Raw genomic sequence first — 24,007 nt, 5'->3', positions numbered from 1 at the left:
ATATCCTCTATCATCAAGTCGTTGTGTTCCGCCATGCTTAAAAGTTGCACGATGTTGCTTCTGCCTTTACGGGAGGCAACTCTATCAGTTTCTATTCTATTTATGGCATCTCACGATCAAACAATTCAAGTATTGTCTGTCCCTTGGTATCGATGATGTGGTAGGTATCAGTGAATCGTCACAGCCCTAATTATTGGGTCATTTTGTTTTTGTGTTTTCTAGAAATGGAAGAAGACAGCAGTCTGTTGCTGGGGCATGTGACACATGTCATTGACCCTTCCAACTTTTGGATCCAGATTGGAACGGGTAAGACATGCTTCTTCCCTAAGATCATGTTCCAAAGATGAAATTCTCATCTCAACAACGCTGGCAGTAACAACGGAAAAGATCCTTCAAACGTGCAGCATATTTATTATGGAATGATCTACCATTGAACATAAAACAATTATTATTTACAGGTCAAGTGACCTTTGTCAGCAGGTCCGTGAAATAAAACTGCTGTTATGTTTTGTTGGAATTTGACAAATCTCACAAAAAAGTTTGTATCATGGTATTGACACCATCATGGTATTTGATGCATTTATCATGCATTTAGTTTGTAACTTCTTAGGATGGGGCGATGCTTTGAAAGTTATCAAACCCTGAAAGGTCAAGGTCAGCCTTCGGGTTTGTAAAACATGTTTTTTTGGTCATTTTCTGAGGCATGCTTACCTGTACAGTTTCTTTACAAATCCTAAGACATCTTTCAACTCTATTCATGTCTAAGGTCAAGGTCATCTTTTAGGATGTTCAGCTACATATATTTTTCTTGAATATTTTTGGCATTACGCCTTACATGTGCTTCAGCGTGGAGCAGGACCGAAGTCGACCTGGGAAGATCCGGGTTAGAATAGGTTGAATAGTCCCCTTTTACCACGAGTATGGGTTGCTGACGACCTATTATACCCCGGATCTTCACAGGTCTCTAAACTTGGCAGGGGGGGGGCGGGGTAACTTTAGCAGTTTAATGTTTTTGCTATAGTTTTGTAATCTTGAGACCGCCTAACATGCTGAATGTGCTACATTTTAAACCTATAACATTAGGGTTATCACAAGGACCCCTTTACTTCAAGCTTAAGTCGGAAACCTGAAAATCATCAGATAGAATGGTTATGTTCAGCATGGTCAGGAGGTGGCATTCTCTACTGTTGCCATGGTTATATTGTGTTTGCAGAGTAGCTGTTTGAGGGCTTGAGCATGCTTCTTTCAGGAAGTAGTGTTTTTTTACTGTTGCCATGGTTTCATAGCTTTTACAGTGGTGTTTGAGGGCTTCTGTCGGGAAGTGTCATTTTTACTGTTGCCGTGGTTACATTGTGTTTACAGAGCAGCTGTTTGAGGGCTTGAAGCAGCTGGAGGAGGAAGTGCAGGGGTTCTGTGACGGGGTGGGGATGCTGGATCCCGATGATGCCAACTGGATGGAGGATGGCTGCTACGTTGTGGTCAAGTCTAGCATCAGCAGCCATAGTTCCTGGAGGAGGGCGCAGATAGCCCGACACAACATGTAACTAGCGGACTTCTTGTCCACATCATCCTTGTGCTTTTAACCTTTAGCCTGCTGAATTATTTTCACACTTCTTACCCCTGCCTGCTGGATTAATTTTAGCATAAGGCGCTCTAAAGAGGGTGGGTGATTTCAAACAGTCGGTGCCTCATTAAACAAGGGGCAATTGAAGAAATATTTTGCACATTTATTCCTGATAGAAAACTACACAGTACTATATAAAAATATCCTGATGTTTTCAATCATACCAATGTTAAGACCAAAGCGAACACAAAATTTGTAAATTTTCTTGAACTTACCTGAATTGCGTTATTGAAGGTGGTTTGCATTTCATGCTAGGAACCTTTTAATATCGTAACATTTGTGCAAATTGATTTCAATAATCATATCTCCGATATCTTAATTTTAATTGAGTAAAAATTCGGGGTTTTTTTATCAGCAAATAACAGCGCGATGGTAAATTAGAACCATTTCAGTGAATTTATTATCTAAACGTTAAACATAAAAATAACTTAATTTTCGAGGTCATCATGTCGGTTGCAGAAATACGAATATTCGGGTTAATCTGACGTGTCATGTTATAAAATTTGCAGGAAACAATTAATGACTTATAAATATTCACTAATCCTAATTTCAAGCGTTTTGGTTGAATATTTACGATATACAAAAATAAACAACCCGTGTCATGATGCTAGCAGACGTCCTAAAATCAAACATGGCGCGCTTCGCTCGACCTCCGCATAACTTATTGCTATTTTAACATCAACAAAGTTTACATTGCCTTTAAAAATATAACTTGGCGAAAGTTGACGATCTTCTCAATCGAAGAATGTTTTATTCGTCATATTCCAATAAATATGACGAGAGAAAAATGAAAATAAAGATCGTGAATTCTGACAGCACTATTTCAATAAGTGCATAGGTCACCGGATGTGATGTCACAGACAGGGGTAGTCTGCTGATAAGCTTTCGAAACAAAACAATTACAGTAAATTTTGAAATAGTTCGCCAATCACATACAGCAAAAACATAAGTCGATACACAGTATCAGTAATCGCCACTAACATGAAATAAAAATGTGACTTTGACGATATAATTCGCGTATTAGTTAATCCGTTTGACCTTGCATACTCCCGTGACCCGGAAACGGTAGACGATAAATCAACATGCCACATGCAAGTTTCTCGGTATCTTTTATTTGAACTTCTGTTGATATTTAAGAATCACCATTCAATGTTGTGAATATAAATGGGACATGATTCATATTTCTGCGATGTAAACGCTGATAAGTTTCACTACAACAAGTGTATCCCACGTAATACGTCTATGGATATCGTCGATCAGCAAGATCACCCTCTTCAACAGGTGCGCGAAAATGGGCTTGACAAAACGTGTTTCAAAATAACATCCCCGCGTTGCTGAATATGATAGGGTATATATAAGCAATAAAATGCTACGTACATATTTTCGGTGTTAGTTCCACATTACATTTAGGATAGCTTTCCTTTCGGGAATACATTCATAGATTCTAGCATGATTTTAGAACAGTTACACGAAGGATTTCTAAATTTATTCCAAAAATATGAAGACCACCATGATGGCGTATTGATGATAGATTTGTAATTGTTTAATTATTTACAGCTGTTTACAGGTTTTAAAATTTTAAGTTATATTTAATAGTTATTTTTCCCACAATGATGGTGTGTGGGGACAGTAAATATTAGTCTTTGCATCAGCACAGTGTAACTGATCAAACTTCAATTATTATCTTTAGTTTAAACATATTTATTCAACAATTATTATCTTGCACTCTGAAAATCAACTATGTGAATAAGTAACTCTCTGATGTCATCATTTTAATTTTAGTATTCCATGAATAATGAATAAATCAGATCCTTAACATATACATACTAAACTCATATGGACATTAATCTTGTGCATTATGTGGTTTGTTTCCAAGTAAAACAATTCTAAAATAAAATTTAATAGGAATTAATTTAATTTAATTACAGTAACAGTACTTGTAACAGTACATGACATTTTTGTTTGTTTAATCACAAGAACCATGGTGGCACATGAGCTGGTAAGTTTGCCACAGGTTTCTTAGAAAATGCTATCTCAGTCTTCTGGTTGGAATGAAAAGAAACATGCCTGTGTACATGTTTACCCTTGCCAGATGTATTTTTTCCAGTCAGCCAATCCATTACTTTTGTTCATCTTATGTGGTCTATTTTATACATACAGGTACTGCTTCCAACCTGTTTTTTCTTTGTATGCAATCACAGTATCACAACTTCCTCAGCTGGTGTGTATAAAAGTTCCCCTGTCATCATGAAAAAAGAATTATAAAGGAAAGTCATATTTTCATTCAAAAACATATCTGTCTTTCCTTGAATAGTCTTTGTCTAAGTGCCAGAAATGTCAGTGTCATAAAAAAAATAAAAACAGATTTTCATAAGGACTTTTCTTAGGTAGACCTAGATCTAAGTCAAACCATGTGACAAGTTAGGTAGAATTATAACCTTATAAGCCCTCATTTCTGAGGTGTCCATATTTTAAACATTTTTAGGACTAAACGTGATCTGTGTAGATCTGCCTGTTTTGTTATGTAAAACAAATTCTTGTCTTAAAAAATGAGAAAAGGAATCATTCAGACGAAATTTTTTTATCCCATTGATTCACGAAAATCAGTTGAAATGTACAGTGGTGACTTTTGTACCCAAAATTTCTAGTAATTTGTTACCCAAATGGGTATGTGATTTTGTAGATCAACCTAGAATTATTTCAAAGATATACATTAATTTGGTGTCTTAAACTTAACATATCACTTTCCTATCAAAACAATTCATTCTAACTTAGGTTTAACCAACTTAACTGGCCTCTCCTTCAGTGACAAGACGTCAATTTTCTCTCAAAACCAAACAATCAATTTCAAGGATCACAGTCATAATCATATTTGGAACTTGATGAAATATTTTATTGTGTGTTCTGTTCATCTACATGAAAACATAAATATAATTATAGATCTATTTTCTTATTTTCTTAGGTACAAATTCACAAAGTATTTTGGGTACAATTTAATTTGTTTTGGGTACAAAATCACATATATAGGAGCCTAGAATCTATATATATTTACACTAGCCTACCTCGTTGTGTACCAAAATTTTATCGGTTCAGAGGACGGGAGGTTCTCAGAAAGTTTTCAACAACATCTTTAATATTTAAATTGTTCTTTTTGTAATGTTAGACCTATAACAATATTATGTTATTATTATGGCATATCAATACGTTGTATCGCTCTCCGTTGCGTTCGTTTTTAGAAAATATTTTAAAATTAATATCATCGAGCGTGAAATCCATTACGGTTTCGGATTTAGACTTGCACATTTGATGGCGACAATCACGAAGAAATATGAAACAAATAGGAGTAAAGACTGCTCTCCAGATCAATAAATAGTAAAGAGTTGACGAAAAATAGTAAATTATGTATTTTCTTTTGAATTTGAATCTATTTCGGAATTTCTTTATGATAGCTTACCAACTTTTGCATATTTTGCTTCCATGTGTCACATGCGGTACGTGCTTCCGGTTTCAGAAATCATAGCTAAAATTGCAAGTATTTTGATTATTTCTCATAAAATGCATTATTTTGCTATTGAATGGTTTACCTAGAATGTATATCAGTTCAGATTTTGCGTATCATCCAATATTTGTCATTTTTCGCAGTGTTTGTTGACTTTGTTCAACTCAACAAATCGCGAGTTAGGCCACGCCCAAACGTATCACTGACGTTTGTCAGCTGTTTTTCGGCTTGTCAATGTGTCGGAAAGTTTATCAAACGAAATCATTTCCAAACTCTTTAAAAATGAAATTCTTTTTACAAAGATTTATACATACGTGTCAATAATTCTAGAAAATTAAGTTAGATGTAACAAAATGATTGTAATAGTCTAACGGGATAACTATGCATGTGGAGTTGTTTGTTTACCGCCGTTGCCATGATAGTACAAGTTTCATCCAATCGATGATGTTACGATTCAGATTGTTTTTGTTTACAATTAGTTACACCGAAAGTTGCTAATTTTTAGAAATTAAGGAACATAAGTGTTTTCCTTTCGCCAGCAAACAAAAAATTATGATCGAATAGGAAAAATGATGAAATTATAAAGAAAATATCGGACTGCATGCCGCTCAACGTGAAGTGCCAAAAGTCAACAATGGCCGTTTCTGGTAGTTGTGTGCCGAGAAGTTTGGCCGAAACATTTTTAACTCGCGATATTTTCTTTTTGAGGTAAATAAATGACTGAACGTTTTGATATTGAGCAAGCTGAGGATTTATGCATGTCATACGTAATTTAAATGTTACGCAAAGCCTTCTTGGTAAATAGATATGGCGAGTTTTATTTTGGGGTGTTGTTATGCTATTCGCCTGTCGAATGGGTTCGACATCAGATGCACGGGGATGGACACCTCTGTCGAATGGGTTCGACGTTAGCGTGCAGAGCTTTAAGTAGCGTAGAGAGATTTGTGCTTTCTGCTCAAAATGTACACTCACCGCCAAAAGAAACGTAAACCATAGACATGATAGAAACATATAGAGAAGTATGTATGTTAGACGTACAAGAGGTGAGGTGAGGTGAGGTGAAATGGGGTTTAACGTCGCGTCCAAGATTATTGCACTTATATAGCGACTTGTATGTATGTGTGTGTTTGTGTGTGTGTGTGTGTGGCTGCTTGTACTAGTCCGGACTGATGCCGATTTATAGTGCTAGCTCACTGAGATACCATGCCGCAGTTTAACATGAATACCCCACTCAGACACAGTATATTGACTCCGAGCCGACCAGTCCTTGTTTTAGCCCCTTAATGTCGAGCGCCAGACAGGGCAACAATAGGTACCATCTTTTAAGGTCTTTTGGTATGACGCGGCTGGGGATCGAACCCCGGACCTTCCGCTCTCCGGGTGGACGCTCTACCATAGATGTACAAGAGTTGTTAACAATGTGTATCACTTAGACAAAACTAAGAATCACAGTGTCTTTATTTTTATCACAATATGCTGCACATGATTTCCAAACTTTTTGACCTAATCCTGAACAAGACAAATGAGTCATCTTGATTCATGGATCTATGACATCGCGTGATGTGTTCATGAGCATTGGTTCTCATCATAGCAGTGTGTTTGTTTGTGCATCGAACCATCTTTTGTTTCTTGAATATGAGTAATTCTTCATATATTAACCAGGGGGCACGGGTGGCCCAGTCGTCGAAAGTGCCGCAATTTGCTGTGCAGTTACGTCCCTAGGACACACCAGAAACCTATGATTGTGGGTACGAATCCAGGTTCGCCACGATTATGTTTCTAGGTTTGTCAGCACCATACCTGTGCTAGTCGGTTTCACCGAAGTGGTAAACGTCTGAGACCTGCACCACTTCGGGCTTTCCTCCCACATTAACATGATTAAGCTGACATGCCGTGATATAACTGGAATACAGTCAAGTCCCGTTATTCCGACATCGATGGTTGCTTAGGATTATGTCGGATTAACGAGTATGTCGGATAAACGAAATTTAGTAGTATCAACGTTCAGGATCGAAAATCGGACAACTACACGATAGATAAGGATTCAAATACGTAATAAAAAAATATAAAATAAATATAAATAAGATTGAGGTAATCTAAGCATGTGATTTATCCTGTTTTCTTTATTTAAAGCATTAATTGTTTATTGTTAACCTAGTTTATCTCTGCAGCCGTTGTAATATGCAGCTACTCGCCAACTCGTCTCGCATCAAAACACGGGGCTGTGTACTCGGGTGCAGATGACCCCGGAGTACGCTGATCACTGTGTCGGATTAACGAGACTGATTATAATGAGTGATTTCGGTTATTCGTTGCAAATTAGGTGTGTCAGAGTTGGAGTGCGAGAATGTCGGATTAACGGGTCGAAATAGCACTGATTTAACTGATCGTCGGATAAACGAGTGTCGGATTAACGGAATTTGACTGTACTCTTAAAAGCGGTGTTAAACCTCACTCACTCGCTCACTCACTTACATTTCTTTTGGCGGTGAGTATATTACCCCACATGCTTTGAATGTCGTAAAAACTGGAGGTCCACAACTTTGTAGGTATCATTTTTTCAAAATGACTTCCATTGATGACTGAGGAAGAAGTATTTTCATATTAATCTTACCAAATCCATCAAATCAGCTGTTTCAGTCAGCGATTGTGATTTAAAACCTATGATTGACCAATTTGGATTTTCCGCCTACAGTATGCTACAGATCGCGATTAAAACTTTGATACCTTTCAGCGTCAATTTGTTCCACTTCATGCTCATTCCCTTATTCTCAAGGCTGACAATGCAGTACAGCAGGGAAACACACTCATTTTTGGAGTTTCCAAAGCTAATATATCCCACTACCCTGAAGGAAACTTTTACCTTTGGAGAAATTACTTTGCTCATGGCTATTCTCATGATTATTTTCTCTGAATTTATTATATCAGAATGACAGTATTTTGCCATAACTTAACACTGCAGCAATACCAGCATCACAGCCTGTGCCATAAACTTTTGAGTCCAAACTTGACACTCACTATCTATAGATTTTAGTACTGAGTGAATGAGTTGGGTTTAACGCCGCTTTTAACATTATTCCAATTATATCATGGCATGTCAGCTTAATGACTGGTGAAACCTATGAGCACGGGTATAGTGCTAACAAACCTAGAAACATAATCAGGGTGTAACGAGATTTGAACCCACAATCATAGGTTTCTGGCGTGCCCAAGGGACGCAACTCTGCGCAGCGAATCGTGGCACATTAGACGACTGGGCCACTTTAGTACTGAGCTGAACTGACATGACTGACCAGAATGCTACCAGGGCTTCAGACTGGCGTCCTGCAGCTGTTTTCTGTCTTTTGTTCCAGTGAGAAGGGGTCTGTGGATGTGTTCTACCTGGATTATGGCACGACTGAGATTGTGTCACTGGATCAAATATGTGCCGCTGTTCCGGCGTTCTTCTTCGCTGTTCATCAGCATACATGGAAGTGTTGTCTCGCTGGAATCAGACCTGTAAGTAGATAGATTCTGTCTGGTATTTCTTTAAATCTTTGGGCTAAAATTGTTGCTGGTAGATTCAAAAAGGTAAATTTTTAAGACATATCCTATTTCACAATCAGACTTTTCCTAACATTTTGTCCGACGTACCTCAATCATTCGCTGTTGATTCTTCTGGCAGTTCTGACCACTTCTGGGTCGGACAAATCTTTACAACGAATCAGTCAGTCTGTGTGTTTCGACAAAGAATCATCGCTTATCATGCTAATCAATTAGGAGAAGCAACAGAGCTACGATATGCTTGATTGTGTGAGAGATTGCCGTTCACCACATCAATCGTTGAGGTCAGAAGAGCAGGGGGAGATTTGACAGGAATTGTTCTACCTCTCAACAAGCGTCAGAGATGCTTTGACAGCTGAGATCGGGCTCGACCGACCCCACGACAATCAACTTTCTGTGAGGACTGTCATAGCGATAGACACCATGAGCATTGAACTACGTAATTGGGATATGATGATATGCATCAACCAAACTTGACCTCCCGATCGCCTTTATCGCCTCTTATGACAAGTATAGTCGCTTTTATGACAAGCATGGACCTATTGCTGAAGACCTATTCTCTACTCGGATCTTCATGGGTCAGACAGGACAGTCAAGACAAGGATTGGCAAACCTCTCTAAGTGTTGATTATTGAAAGTGGTGATTATAAACAGGATCCTCACCGATTGATTAGAGGATCAAGTGGGTCAGCTTATGCTACCCAAGTCCTGGGATCGTCTTCACAACCATCATTATTTTCGCCTACGGATATCCAAACCCTGGCTAGTGTTATTGCAGTATATATCATCGTCTGATGTGGCATCTGTACCAGGATGATCAGAACTGGGAATGTTACCTTTCTCAGGATAGACATTGTCGAGTGAGTGAGGATGGACACGATTGTTCATCGAACTTTCACTAGAACGTTCGGCAGAGATTCAGTGATGTCCTCATCTTCAAGACTTATTTGCATGCATCAAATATCACGAAGGTCAGCTTGTTAATGAATGCATTGGTCAAGTGACACATTCTACAGGGAGTTGGCAGCATGTACACCATGTTTCTTCGTAACTCGGGACACTATTTGCTCAGTCTGCCATACAGTTCACAATGTATTGTCATGTGATGGGTGTGTGTGGGGCTTTGATCAAGTGTCTAGCGCAGAGGTACATCGAGGCCGATTTGCATATCACGTGTCAGGGCTTTATCTGGTTTGTAAACAAGACTGCTTATTCTGGAATCAGGACAGATTGACTTAATGCGAGCCTTCGATGCACTTTACATGTTGCAGTGTTCCCGCTGGCTTTGGAAACTGCCAGTCCTTGTGGACAAGCAACTCTAAAAATTACCAGTCCCCGCTAACTTTTGCCGGTCCCAACTTTCAACAAATAACAAAATGTATGAAAATTATTATCCCCCGCCACGAAGTGGTAGGGGGACATAGGAATGGGTGCGGTCCGGCCGTCACATTTCGTCTCCAGAGCAGATCTTGAAAACCGTACCATATTTCTTCAACAAACTTGGCACATAGATAGATCTAGTGGTGAACTGGTGCCTTTTGATAGTTTGGGATTTTTAAAAAAATTACTTTTCGAGTTTCCATGGCAACGACTTTGATTTAGACTGAAAATGGCGGTAGTCCTCGTTTCCGGACCAGATCTTGAAAACCGTACCATATTTCTTCACCATATCTTGCACATCGATAGATTTAGTGGTGAACTGGTGCCTTTTGATAGTTTGGGATTTTTAAAAAAAATATTTTTCGAGTTTCCATGGCAACGACTTTGATTTAGACTGAAAATGGCGGTAGTCCTCGTTTCCGGAGCAGATCTTGAAAACCGTACCATATTTCTTCACCAAACTTGGCACATTGATAGATCTAGTGGTGAACTGGTGCCTTTTGATACGTTGGGATTTTTTTAAAAAGTTATTTTTCGAGTTTCCATGGCAACGACTTTGATTTAGACTGAAAATGGCAGTAGTCCTCGTTTCCAGACCAGATCTTGAAAACCGTACCATATTTCTTCAACAAACTTGGCACATAGATAGATCTAGTGGTGAACTGGTGCCTTTAGATAGTTTGGGTTTTAAAAAAAGTTATTTTTCGAGTTTCCATGGCAACGACTTTGATTTAGACTGAAAATGGCGGTAGTCCTTGTTTCCGGAGCAGATTTTGAAAACTGTACCATATTTCTTCACCAAACAAAGCACATTGATAGATCTAGTGTTGAACTTGTGCCTTTTGATAGTTTGGGACTTTTAAAAAAGTTATTTTTCGAGTTTCCATGGCAACGACTTTGATTTAGACTGAAAATGGCGGTAGTCCTCGTTTCCGGAGCAGATCTTGAAAACCGTACCATATTTCTTCACCAAACTTGGCACATAGATAGATCTAGTGGTGAACTGGTGCATTTTGATAGTTTGGGATTTTTAAAAATTATTTTTCGAGTTTCCATGGCAACGACTTTGATTAAGACTGAAAATGGCGGTAGTCCTCGTTTCCAGAGCAGATCTTGAAAACCGTACCATATTTCTTCACCAAACCTGGCACATAGATAGATCTAGTGGTGAACTTGTGCCTTTTGATAGTTGGGGATTTTTAAAAAAGTTATTTTTTTCGAGTTTCCATGGCAACGACTTTGATTTAGACTGAAAATTGCGGTAGTCCTCGTTTCCAGAGCAGATCTTGAAAACCGTACCATATTTCTTCACCAAACCTGGCACATAGATAGATCTAGTGGTGAACTTGTGCCTTTTGATAGTTTGGGATTTTTAAAAAAGTTATTTTTTTCGAGTTTCCATGGCAACGACTTTGATTTAGACTGAAAATTGCGGTAGTCCTCGTTTCCGGAGCAGATCTTGAAAACCGTACCATATTTCTTCACCAAACTTGGCACATAGATAGATCTAGTGGTGAACTGGTGCCTTTTGATAGTTTGGGATTTTAAAAAAAGTTATTTTTCGAGTTTCCATGGCAACGACTTTGATTAAGACTGAAAATGGCGGTAGTCCTCGTTTCCGGAGCAGATCTTGAAAACCGTACCATATTTCTTCACCATATCTTGCACATAGATAGAATTAGTGGTGAACTGGTGTTTTTGATAGTTTGGGATTTTAAAAAAAAACATTTTCGAGTTTCCATGGCAACGACTTTGATTAAGACTGAAAATGGCGGTAGTCCTCGTTTCCGGAGCAGATCTTGAAAAACGTACTATATTTCTTTACAAAAGGGCCCAGTGAACATAGTTCACAGGAAGTAATACATTGCACACACCCGACATGTCATATTGGCTGGGGATGTGAGTATTTCATGCTTGTTTAGTTTTAAATCTTTCAACATCATGCTCAGTGCAAAGATGTAATCTCTGAAGTAACTTAGTTAGATCTCTATGTCATTCACACAAACATCAGTCACGATTTTCTCTCTCTTTTTTAATATTTTGAGAAGAAGTCACCACAAATGGATATTTAACCTAGAAATAGACCAGGGGAAACCCTGATGGCAACAGACAAGCTGACTTTGTTTGAAAAATGTACTTAAATGAATATCACCAATGTTTTGTTCAACAAAGATTTGTATAAGGTACTTTATTTGCCGGTCCACAGGGACTGGCAGTCACATGAATTACCGGTCCAAGCCTAAGTTTACCAGTAAAAAACTGGTAATTACCGGTAAACGGGAACGCTGATGTTGTGTGCATGTATGGATGTACTGCAACAGCCGCGACCCCGAAGGGTTTGACGATTTACTTTTTCTACATCAAAGTGACCATGTCACTGGTTTGCTGTAGGGCTTCAATGACAACATGTGGAAACGTTCGCACCATGCACCACCTTTCGTCAGTGCCTCGACATAGATTAGAGAGCACACTTGTTTGTTTAATGAGTGGCAGGGCTTTGGTCTGAAGATGAACAATATCTATACATGAACTACCTCGATCCTTGAGCAGTGGTGTTGGCAGTGACACACTGGGCGGAGGTACTACAATGGCCTGACTGATTGGACAATGCATCAATCATGTGGCGGAGCAATGGTTTGCAGATGACGGTTTGCTGCTCAACCTGGAATTACAGCATCCATGGAATGGAATCTATTGCTTCAATTTTCAGGCGATTCATTATCAATGGAACATGCTCCCATTTGGACTTTTCTAATGCCCCGTCGTTTATCGCTCGCATCACAAAACCTATCACTCAGTTTTAGCAGTGTCGGGGCATCATATTTGAAGCATACATAGATGATTGCATCCAAGCTTACTTAGATCAGTTATTCTGGAGAAACATTTACAGTTCGCCAGGAAGTTCTTACATCAACTAGGATGGGTAATCAAAAAGTCAGATCCCCACTCAACAACTCCATTTTATCTGAGTGTTGTTCAATACCAAGCAGGGCAGAATGTTTGACCCACCAGATAGGTGGTTTGTTCTTTTTAAGCTGGAAACATGTTAAGGATCATTTCCATACATTTCCATAAGGATTGATAAGATGACACACAGATGAGATGGGATAAGTATTTTTGAATATACAATTTATTGTTAACTTTACAAACTATTTAAAAGTTGCTTTCCTAATGGATCATGACACAAGTTCCGGCACTCCATCAGTTTGGCCTTCACTTGATGAAGTCATGCTCCAAAAGTTTGTTTGTTTTTTTGGTTTATGCCGCACTCAGCAATATTCCAGCTATATGATGGCAGTTTGTAAATAATCGAATCTGGACTAGACTATCCAGTGATTGATATCATGTGCATTAATCCATGCAATTTGGATTCAATGACATGCATCAACCAAGTCAGCGAGCCTGACCACCTGATCTTGTTAGTCGCCTTTTACGACAAGCATAGTCACTTTTTATGGCAAGCATGGGTTGCTGAAGACATATTCTACCCCGAAACTTCACGGGTCTGCTCCAAAAGTGAAATACAACTCTTCAAGAATTTTGTTTGTTTGTTGCCTGTGATACTATTTTGTACTGTTGTTGTATAGATTGCAAAGACATGGACAAGTCGCGGCGTGAAGTATTTTGAAAAGCTGGTCGAGGGAGAAGAGACTCTCCAGGTGTCGATCGTGTCCTACGGAGCTTCTCTCATGTGTCACAAGATAGCCCTATACTCAGGGTAAGCTAGTCCTTCTTACAAACCGCGGGTAATACAGTTTCTAAAAGTCACCCCCATACAACAACATGCAGTCACCCCCATACAACAACATGCAGTCACCCAAGGGAAGCACCAGATTCAGTCTGTCTCTTCTGAAGACAAGCAGAGTCTGTAGGTGACTTGTCACTGAAACAGCAACCTCAAACATCACACATCCCCTCCATCACTGAAACAGTAAACATCACACATCACTTCCCTCACTGAAACAGTAAACCTCACACATCCCCTCCATCACTGAAACAGTAAACATCACACATCCCCTCCATAACTGAAACAGCAACCTCACACATCCCCTCCATCAATGAAACAGTAAACCTCACACATCCCCTCCATCACTGAAACAGTAAACATCACACATCCCCTCCATCACTGAAACAGTAAACATCACACATCACTTCCATCACTGAAACAGTAAACATCACACATCACTTCCATAACTGAAACAGCAACCTCACACATCCCCTCCATCACTGAAACAGTAGCCTCACACATCACTGAAGTAGCAACCTCACACATCACTGATGGAAGTGATGTATGAGGTTGCTGTTTCAGTGATGGAGGGGATGTGTGAGGTTGCTGTTTCCGTGATGTGTGAGGTTGCTGTTTCAGTGATGGAAGTGATGTGTGAGGTTGCTGTTTCAGTGATGGAGGGGATGTGTGAGGTTACTGTTTCAGTGATGTGTGAGGTTGCTGTTTCAGTGATGTGTGAGGTTGCTGTTTCAGTGATGTGTGAGGCTACTGTTTCAGTGATGGAGGGGATGTGTGAGGTTGCTGTTTCAGTGATGTGTGAGGTTGCTGTTTCAGTGATGTGTGAGGTTGCTGTTTCAGTGATGTGTGAGGTTGCTGTTTCAGTGATGTGTGAGGTTGCTACTTCAGTGATGTGTGAGGCTACTGTTTCAGTGATGGAGAGGATGTGTGAGGTTGCTGTTTCAGTGATGTGTGAGGTTGCTGTTTCAGTGATGTGTGAGGTTGCTGTTTCAGTGATGTGTGAGGTTGCTGTTTCAGTGATGTGTGAGGTTGCTACTTCAGTGATGTGTGAGGCTACTGTTTCAGTGATGGAGGGGATGTGTGAGGTTGCTGTTTCAGTGATGTGTGAGGTTGTTGTTTCAGTGATGTGTGAGGTTGCTGTTTCAGTGATGTGTGAGGTTGCTGTTTCAGTGATGTGTGAGGTTGCTACTTCAGTGATGTGTGAGGCTACTGTTTCAGTGATGGAGGGGATGTGTGAGGTTGCTGTTTCAGTGATGTGTGAGGTTGCTGTTTCAGTGATGTGTGAGGTTGCTGTTTCAGTGATGTGTGAGGTTGCTGTTTCAGTGATGTGTGAGGTTGCTACTTCAGTGATGTGTGAGGCTACTGTTTCAGTGATGGAGAGGATGTATGAGGTTGCTGTTTCAGTGATGTGTGACAGTGCTGTTTCAGTGATGTGTGAGGTTGCTGTTTCAGTGATGTGTGAGGTTGCTGTTTCAGTGATGTGTGAGGTTGCTGTTTCAGTGATGTGTGAGGTTGCTACTTCAGTGATGTGTGAGGCTACTGTTTCAGTGATGTGTGAGGCTACTGTTTCAGTGATGGAGGGGATGCCCGCTCTCTGGCCCACCTGATGCTGGAGGAGGAGGTGGGAATGGTGAGTAGAGCATCCTTGTGTAGAATACAGTCTAAAAGAGTGTGGTTTCAAGCACTGGGCTATATGGTGGCACAGGTGGCATGGCACATTAACTACAGTAATAGGAATGAATCATGTGGTCCTTAACTTCTTTTGAGTTTTATTAAATAAGTCCCTTGTAAAACTGAACTCACTCGCCTGGATGTGTCTTGCAGGCGTGTGACATTGATGACGTTGCGGAGTATGCCCATGAGGTGGAGCGAGTGTTCCCTGAGTGTTCCACAGAGGACATGCAGCAAGGTTGTCTGGATGCTTCGGAGGAGAGACATCGGGACGAGGTTGAAGGTAAACAGCTAGAGATGTTTCAGATCAAGTAGAAGAGCTTTGATTGATGAATAAGCAGATGTCAGACGCAGATGTTGAAAATGTAACACGTCAACGCCAGAGAATAATCAATCTTAATTATCCACCATGAAACATTTCCTTGGAACTAAAGATATCAAAATTCAGGTTATCATAACATGGAACTTTATACTGTTATAGCTTTGGGCCTGTGACTTAGTCTGGCTTCATTTCATTGACTTCAGTATTACAATACCTCTGAATGTCAGAATATCACAACTATACAAAAATTCCCAATTCTGCAAAAATAATTGGGGTTTTCCATTTTGCCCACCACAATCTAGGAATAGCAGGTTCTGAGCAGGAAATGTTCATTTTATTAGAACAAGATGCTGGCAGAAGATACTTGTAATAATTGCTTTACTTTTTATCCCCTGTCGGGCCAGAAAGGCCGAAGGGTGATTATGTTGTGGCGCAGCCCGTCCGTCCGTCCGTCCGTCTGTCTGTCCCACAGAGGGTACTAAGCTTGTGAAATCAACTCCTCCTACAGTTTCCAGAGAATATCCCTGACACTCTACACACAAGATGTCAACATGTTGATGATACGCATATCGCAGTCCCATTTCATTTCGACAAATTTTGACAGAGTTACTGCCCCTGTTTTACGGAGCTTCATTTGCCTAATTGTGAGAGAGGGTACTAAGCTTGTGAAATCAACTTCTCCTACAGTTTCCAGAGAATATCCCTGACACTCTACAGACAGGATGTCGACATGTTGATGATACGCATATCGCAGTCCCGTTTCATTTCGACTAATTTTGACAGAGTTACTGCCCCTGTTTTACGGAGCTTCATTTGCCTCATTGTGAGAGAGGTACTAAGCTTGTGAAATCAACTCCTCCTACAGTTTCCAGAGAATATCCCTGACACTCTACACACAAGATGTCAACATGTTGATGATACGCATATCGCAGTCCCGTTTCATTTCGACTAATTTTGACAGAGTTACTGCCCCTGTTTTACGGAGCTTCATTTGCCTCATTGTGAGAGAGGTACTAAGCTTGTGAAATCAACTCCTCCTCCAGCTTTTAGAGAATATCCCTGACACTCTACACACAAGATGTCGACATGTTGATGATATGCATATCGCAGTCCCGTTTCATTTCGACAAATTTTGACAGAGTTACTGCCTCTGTTTGACGGAGCTTCATTTGCCTAATTGTGAGAGAGGGTACTAAGCTTGTGAAATCAACTTCTCCTACAGTTTCCAGAGAATATCCCTGACACTCTACACACAAGATGTCGACATGTTGATGATACGCATATCGCAGTCCCGTTTCATTTCGACTAATTTTGACAGAGTTACTGCCCCTGTTTTACGGAGCTTCATTTGCCTCATTGTGAGAGAGGGTACTAAGCTTGTGAAATCAACTCCTCCTACAGTTTCCAGAGAATATCCCTGACACTCTACACACAAGATGTCAACATGTTGATGATACGCATATCGCAGTCCCGTTTCATTTCGACTAATTTTGACAGAGTTACTGCCCCTGTTTTACGGAGCTTCATTTGCCTCATTGTGAGAGAGGTACTAAGCTTGTGAAATCAACTCCTCCTCCAGCTTTTAGAGAATATCCCTGACACTCTACACACAAGATGTCAACATGTTGATGATACGCATATCGCAGTCCCGTTTCATTTCGACAAATTTTGACAGAGTTACTGCCTCTGTTTGACGGAGCTTCATTTGCCTAATTGTGAGAGAGGGTACTAAGCTTGTGAAATCAACTCCTCCTACAGTTTCCAGAGAATATCCCTGACACTCTACACACAAGATGTCAACATGTTGATGATACGCATATCGCAGTCCCGTTTCATTTCGACTAATTTTGACAGAGTTACTGCCCCTGTTTTACGGAGCTTCATTTGCCTCATTGTGAGAGAGGTACTAAGTTTGTGAAATCAACTTCTCCTCCAGCTTTTAGAGAATATCCCTGACACTCTACACACAAAATGTCGACATGTTGATGATATGCATATCGCAGTCCCGTTTCATTTCGACTAATTTTGACAGAGTTACTGCCCCTGTGTTACGGAGTTTCATGAAATCATCTACTTCTCCAGTTTCCAGAGAATATCACAATATCTAACTATAACTATAACTATAGTTAGTTTCCTTGTTTAAGGCTTTTGTGGGTGAGCTACATCCTTATGGCATTAGCATTCAGACTGGATTACTTCCAACAAAATGTTCTGCACAATTTGTTTCAAATGCAGTGCCATCTACTGTTGTTATTTCATAAAATACAAAGAAAATATAAACTCGTTAAAAACATTCATGCGGGGGATGTTGTGCTCTCAGAGCGCTCTTGTCATTATTTGCGATCAGCATATACGTCCATCCATCCGTTTCTGGAGCAGAACTCCTAAACCGATGGATATTTCTCATTTAAACTTGCTATCCAGATCAGTCTAATGAACTGATGCCTTTTGATGATTTGGCATTTTATGTATTTTTTATTTTATTTTATTTTTTATGAAGACAAGTTGGACTTTACGTAAAATGAGGGTAATGCTCGTTTCCGGAGCAGAACTCCAAAACTGTTGAATATTTCTGGATCAAACTTGCTATACAGATCAGTCTAGTGGCGAACTGGTGCCTTTTGATGATTTTAGATATTGAAAAATACTGAACAGCATTATTTTCTTCTTCTCTAAACATGCTGAACTGAAGGTATCCAATGGTAATGAACCTAAAGTGGGTTATAAGTCATCTCCATCTCCTGATTACTCTTGTTTTCATTTAGATCTGCCTAGCTATGAATCTAGTCCTGTCTCACAATCAAGTCATGATGACCAACCTATCTGCAAGTCAGAAGACAGCTCTGGCAGGAGCGTGTGTGAGCCCGCTGAGGAACTGACAGACGAGACACCTCCCCAGTCTCCAGCAGTGACCATCCCGGGCTTCAACCTCAACACCATCTTCAAGACCAAGATGGCCACTGCAGACATCATCGCGCAGAAGAAGGAGGACGAGAGGAAGAAGACCATCACGTCCGAGATGGAAAAGGATCTGAAGATGGTGCAGCAGAATATGGAGGAAGTTGTTGTGGAGAAGGAGGAGGTCACTGAGTGGGGTGAGTGTGGAGGTCACTGAGTTGGGTGAAGGTGTAGGTCAGTGAGTGGGGTTAAGGTCACTAAGTGGGGGTCAGGGTGGAGGTCACTGAGTGGGGTCAGGGTTGGGGTAACTTGAAGGTGGAGGTCACTGTGTGGGGTAAGGGTGGAGGTCACTGTGTGGGTTGAGTGTAGGGGTCACTGAGTGGGGTGGAGGTCACTGAGTGGGATGAAGGTGGAGGTGACTGAGTGGGGTGAGGGTGGAGGTCACTGTGTGGGGTGACGTGAAGGTGGAGGTCACTGTGTGGGTTGAGTGTAGAGGTCACTGAGTGGGGTGAAGGTGGAGGTCACAGAGTGGGGTGAGGATAGAGGTCACTGAGTGGGTTGAGTGTAGAGGTCACTGAGTGGGGTGAAGGTGGAGGTCACAGAGTGGGGTGAGGATAGAGGACACTGAGTGGGGTAAGGGTGGAGGTCACTGTGTGGGTTGAGTGTAGAGGTCACTGAGTGGGGTGAGGGTGGAGGTCACTGTGTGGGGTGACGTGAAGGTGGAGGTCACTGTGTGGGTTGAGTGTAGAGGTCACTGAGTGGGGTGAAGGTGGAGGTCACAGAGTGGGGTGAGGATAGAGGTCACTGAGTGGGTTGAGTGTAGAGGTCACTGAGTGGGGTGAAGGTGGAGGTCACAGAGTGGGGTGAGGATAGAGGACACTGAGTGGGGTAAGGGTGGAGGTCACTGTGTGGGTTGAGTGTAGAGGTCACTGAGTGGGGTGAGGGTGGAGGTCACTGTGTGGGGTGACGTGAAGGTGGAGGTCACTGTGTGGGGTGACGTGAAGGTGGAGGTCACAGAGTGGGGTGAGGATAGAGGTCACTGTGTGGGTTGAGGATAGAGGTCACTGTGTGGGTTGAGGATAGAGGTCACTGTGTGGGTTGAGGATAGAGGTCACTGTGTGGGTTGAGTGTAGAGGTCACTGAGTGGGGTGAAGGTGGAGGTCACAGAGTGGGGTAAGGGTGGAGGTCACTGTGTGGGGTGACGTGAAGGTGGAGGTCACTGTGTAGGTTGAGTGTAGAGGTCACTGAGTGGGGTGAAGGTGGAGGTCACAGAGTGGGGTAAGGGTGGAGGTCACTGTGTGGGGTGAAGGTGGAGGACACTGAGTGGGTTGAGTGTAGAGGTCACTGACCGGGGTGAAGGTGGAGGTCACTGAGTGGGGTAAGGGTGGAGGTCACTGAGTGGGGTGAGGGTGGAGGTCACTGTGTGGGGTGAAGGTGGAGGACACTGTGTGGGGTGAAGGTGGAGGACACTGTGTGGGTTGAGTGTAGAGGTCACTGAGTGGGGTGAAGGTGGAGGTCACAGAGTGGGGTGAGGATAGAGGTCACTGTGTGGGTTGAGTGTAGAGGTCACTGAGTGGGGTGAAGGTGGAGGACACTGAGTGGGGTGAGGGTGGAGGTCACTGTGTGGGGTGAAGGTGGAGGACACTGAGTGGGGTGAAGGTGGAGGTCACTGTGTGGGTTGAGTGTAGAGGTCACTGAGTGGGGTGAAGGTGGAGGACACTGAGTGGGGTGAAGGTGGAGGTCACTGAGTGGGGTAAGGGTGGAGGTCACTGTGTGGGTTGAGTGTAGAGGTCACTGAGTGGGGTGAAGGTGGAGGACACTGAGTGGGGTGAAGGTGGAGGTCACTGAGTGGGGTAAGGGTGGAGGTCACTGTGTGGGTTGAGTGTAGAGGTCACTGAGTGGGGTGAAGGTGGAGGACACTGTGTGGGGTGAAGGTGGAGGTCACTGAGTGGGGTGAAGGTGGAGGTCACTGAGTGGGGTAAGGGTGGAGGTCACTGTGTGGGTTGAGTGTAGAGGTCACTGAGTGGGGTGAAGGTGGAGGACACTGTGTGGGGTGAAGGTGGAGGACACTGAGTGGGGTGAAGGTGGAGGTCACTGAGTGGGGTAAGGGTGGAGGTCACTGTGTGGGTTGAGTGTAGAGGTCACTGAGTGGGGTGAAGGTGGAGGACACTGAGGGGGGTGAAGGTGGAGGTCACTGAGTGGGGTAAGGGTGGAGGTCACTGTGTGGGTTGAGTGTAGAGGTCACTGTGTGGGGTGAAGGTGGAGGTCACTGTGTGTGGTGACGTGACGGTGGAGGTCACTGAGTGGGGTAAGGGTGGAGGACACTGTGTGTGGTGACGTGAAGGTGGAGGTCACTGAGTGGGGTAAGGGTGGAGGACACTGAGTGGGGTGAACGTGGAGGTCACAGAGTGGGGTAAGGGTGGAGGTCACTGTGTGGGTTGAGTGTAGAGGTCACTGAGTGGGGTGAAGGTGGAGGTCACAGAGTGGGGTGAGGATAGAGGACACTGTGTGGGTTGAGTGTAGGGGTCACTGAGTGGGGTGAGGGTGGAGGTCACAGAGTGGGGTAAGGGTGGAGGTCACTGTGTGGGTTGAGTGTAGAGGTCACTGTGTGGGGTGAAGGTGGAGGTCACTGTGTGTGGTGACGTGACGGTGGAGGTCACTGAGTGGGGTAAGGGTGGAGGTCACTGAGTGGGCTGAGTGTAGAGGTCACTGAGTGGGGTGAACGTGGAGGTCACAGAGTGGGGTAAGGGTGGAGGTCACTGTGTGGGTTGAGTGTAGAGGTCACTGAGTGGGGTGAAGGTGGAGGTCACAGAGTGGGGTGAGGATAGAGGACACTGTGTGGGTTGAGTGTAGGGGTCACTGAGTGGGGTGAACGTGGAGGTCACAGAGTGGGGTAAGGGTGGAGGTCACTGTGTGGGTTGAGTGTAGAGGTCACTGAGTGGGGTGAAGGTGGAGGTCACAGAGTGGGGTGAGGATAGAGGACACTGTGTGGGTTGAGTGTAGGGGTCACTGAGTGGGGTGAGGGTGGAGGTCGCTGAGTGGGGTGAAGGTGGAGGTCACTGAGTGGGGTGAGGTTGGAGGTCACTGAGTGGGGTGAGGGTGGAGGTCACTGAATTGGGTGAAGGATGGAGGTCACTGAGTGGGGTGAGAGTGGAGGTCACTGAGTGGGATGAGGGTGGAGGTCACTGAATGGGGTGAAGGTGGAGGTCACTGAGTGGGATGAGGGTTGAGGTCACTGAATGGGGTGAGGGTGGAGGTCACTGAATGGGGTGAAGGTGGAGGTCACTGAGTTGGGTGACGTGAAGGTGGAGGTCACAGACTGGGGTGAGGGTGGAGGTCACTGAGTGAGATCAGGGTCGAGGTTACTGAGTGGGTCAAGAGACAAGGGTAGTCTGGATAGCACTCTTCTTGTTATTACAGAAAACCTGACGGGATCGGCCAAGAAGATGTTTCTCTAGAAGTATTTTTGTAGTTTTTGTTTGAAGGTATGATGGTTATATTTTAAGTGCTTGTGGTCACTCCATGATTCCTGTTGGACATAGGTGCCTCTGACTACGACATAGGGAAGCGGGTGTTCAAGCATCAGCCGGATGTGTTTGCCCAGAAGGTGGCAGTGATAAGAGAAGCTACAGGAGATCAGAACTGGACCCCGAGCATGACAGAGGGCCACGGTCAGTACACTCCGGGAGAGGGAATGTTGTTAAAGCTGCTGCAGTTAGCAGTAGTCCAGCTTAATCTTAATCAAAACTGTAAATCATTGAGTCTTGGAAACTAATGACTGAAAGCGTGAGTGACAATCAACATCATCAGGGCCTGATGACACACCCTCACCAAAGACAGACCCCCCAGTTCTCATTGTATGCTTACCACATGCATGTATAATTTCAATCCTTTATGTAAAGTATAAATATATATTCTGTTTTTCAACTTGGAAGACAGAATCTTACAGATGCTGGCTGCTATTTTGTAAAGGAAGGTTACAATATTATCGCAGTAAACAGAAAGTTTGTTCTTCCAAGCATGAAATTGGCTAAAGTTGAGGATGAAAGGTCCGCTTTTGGCCCCAGAAGTGCAAATAACTTTCTTATTAACATGATGAAGATAGCTGAGGGCATGCAAGCTTCTGTACTACATTATGTCAGTACTGCCAGAAACCATATAAGACGTTAGACCAGACTTGCATGTAAGGCATCAAAGTAGGGAGAGGAATGGGACTTTCAGCTGTTAGGTCCTGTGTTTTTTAGATGTCATCAGATTGTGGGTGCATTTAGGTTCCTTTTTATGCAAACTGGAGGCAAGGTAGTTTAATCTGGTATGAGGCATCTTCCTGAGGCAAGGGAGTTAATCGACTGTAAAAGTCCAGTTTTCACCCTTGCCGGACTAGGCTGGAATTTCTGGGCTCGATCGTAGTGCCACCAGTGGCTATTACAAGTTATGCCCCTTCTATTGACCAATCAGATTCCACCTCTCATATTACTTGCATTTGCTTCAAACAAAATGGCGGCACCCAGTCGAGACGATCTGATATATTACCTCACAAAGTGCATCATATCACGTGAGCACCTTGATTAAAAACATGAAAAGATTTAGACAATATCTGTCAACGCCCAGTCGACGGTACATATCCTTTGAAAATCCTGCATTCAACTGAAATCTGCACTTTGAAATCCATGTTGTTTATGAACCAGATGTCGATTTCGTTACGCAATTTGGATTGGACTAAGCATAGACTCGTTAGTCCAGCCAAAATATAACTCCAGCCTAGTTCGGCCAGGGTGGGAACTGGACTTTTACAGTCTGTTAACTCCCTTGCCTCAGGAAGATGGAATGAGGTTGTAGCATGCATGTTTCCTAAAACTGAAGGAATCATTGATGTCCTGAATGTCCCCAGGTCCCCAGAAGCCAATCCTGCAGGAACTCCAGGCAGAAGCAGTGAAGCCTGAGATTCCTAAAACCAGTCAAGATCTAGCACAGATGACGGCACCCAGTACCAGGTACAGACATCCTGCCTCAGTCCGAGGTTCAGTTATGTTACTGAGGAATTTATGAATGAAAAGAGTTGACAAAGTGAAAAGTGACCTTCACTGTAACATTGTTTGAACAAAAGAATTGTCATCACAGGTTGTATGTTGATTTGTTTCTCTTACTTCTGTAACAACCCGTGAGGATCTGGGGTAGAATAGGTCTTCAGCAACCCAGTCTTACCATAAAAGGCGACTATGCTTGTCGTAAGAGGCGACTAACAGGATTGGTCGGTCAGGCTCGCTGACTTGGTTGATGCATGCCACCAATTGCGTGGATCGATGCTCATGATGTCAATCACTG

The 24,007-nt window shown here is 42.6% G+C and overlaps 1 protein-coding gene across 2 annotated transcripts in view; it reads left to right on the top strand.

Annotated features, from left to right (window-relative positions):
- Positions 1-24,007, top strand: part of LOC124136566 — a 40,894-nt gene that overhangs the window by 2,495 nt on the left and 14,392 nt on the right. For both annotated transcript variants that reach the window (XM_046502517.2, XM_046502516.2), the window contains exons 2-10: positions 223-306; positions 1,363-1,540; positions 8,477-8,621; positions 13,634-13,764; positions 15,364-15,421; positions 15,616-15,745; positions 18,550-18,879; positions 22,225-22,353; positions 23,574-23,676. In XM_046502517.2, the coding sequence (XP_046358473.2) occupies positions 225-306; positions 1,363-1,540; positions 8,477-8,621; positions 13,634-13,764; positions 15,364-15,421; positions 15,616-15,745; positions 18,550-18,879; positions 22,225-22,353; positions 23,574-23,676 (1,286 nt within the window). In that variant the 5' untranslated portion in view covers positions 223-224. The remainder of the gene's footprint in view (positions 1-222; positions 307-1,362; positions 1,541-8,476; positions 8,622-13,633; positions 13,765-15,363; positions 15,422-15,615; positions 15,746-18,549; positions 18,880-22,224; positions 22,354-23,573; positions 23,677-24,007) is intronic.

This window comes from Haliotis rufescens, unplaced genomic scaffold (genome assembly GCF_023055435.1).
Source record: "Haliotis rufescens isolate VD_foot unplaced genomic scaffold, xgHalRufe1.0.p SCAF_12, whole genome shotgun sequence".
Classification (NCBI taxonomy): domain Eukaryota; kingdom Metazoa; phylum Mollusca; class Gastropoda; order Lepetellida; family Haliotidae; genus Haliotis; species Haliotis rufescens.
The sequence above is the reverse complement of the archived record's forward strand: the minus strand, read 5'-3'. Positions and strand labels throughout refer to the sequence as shown.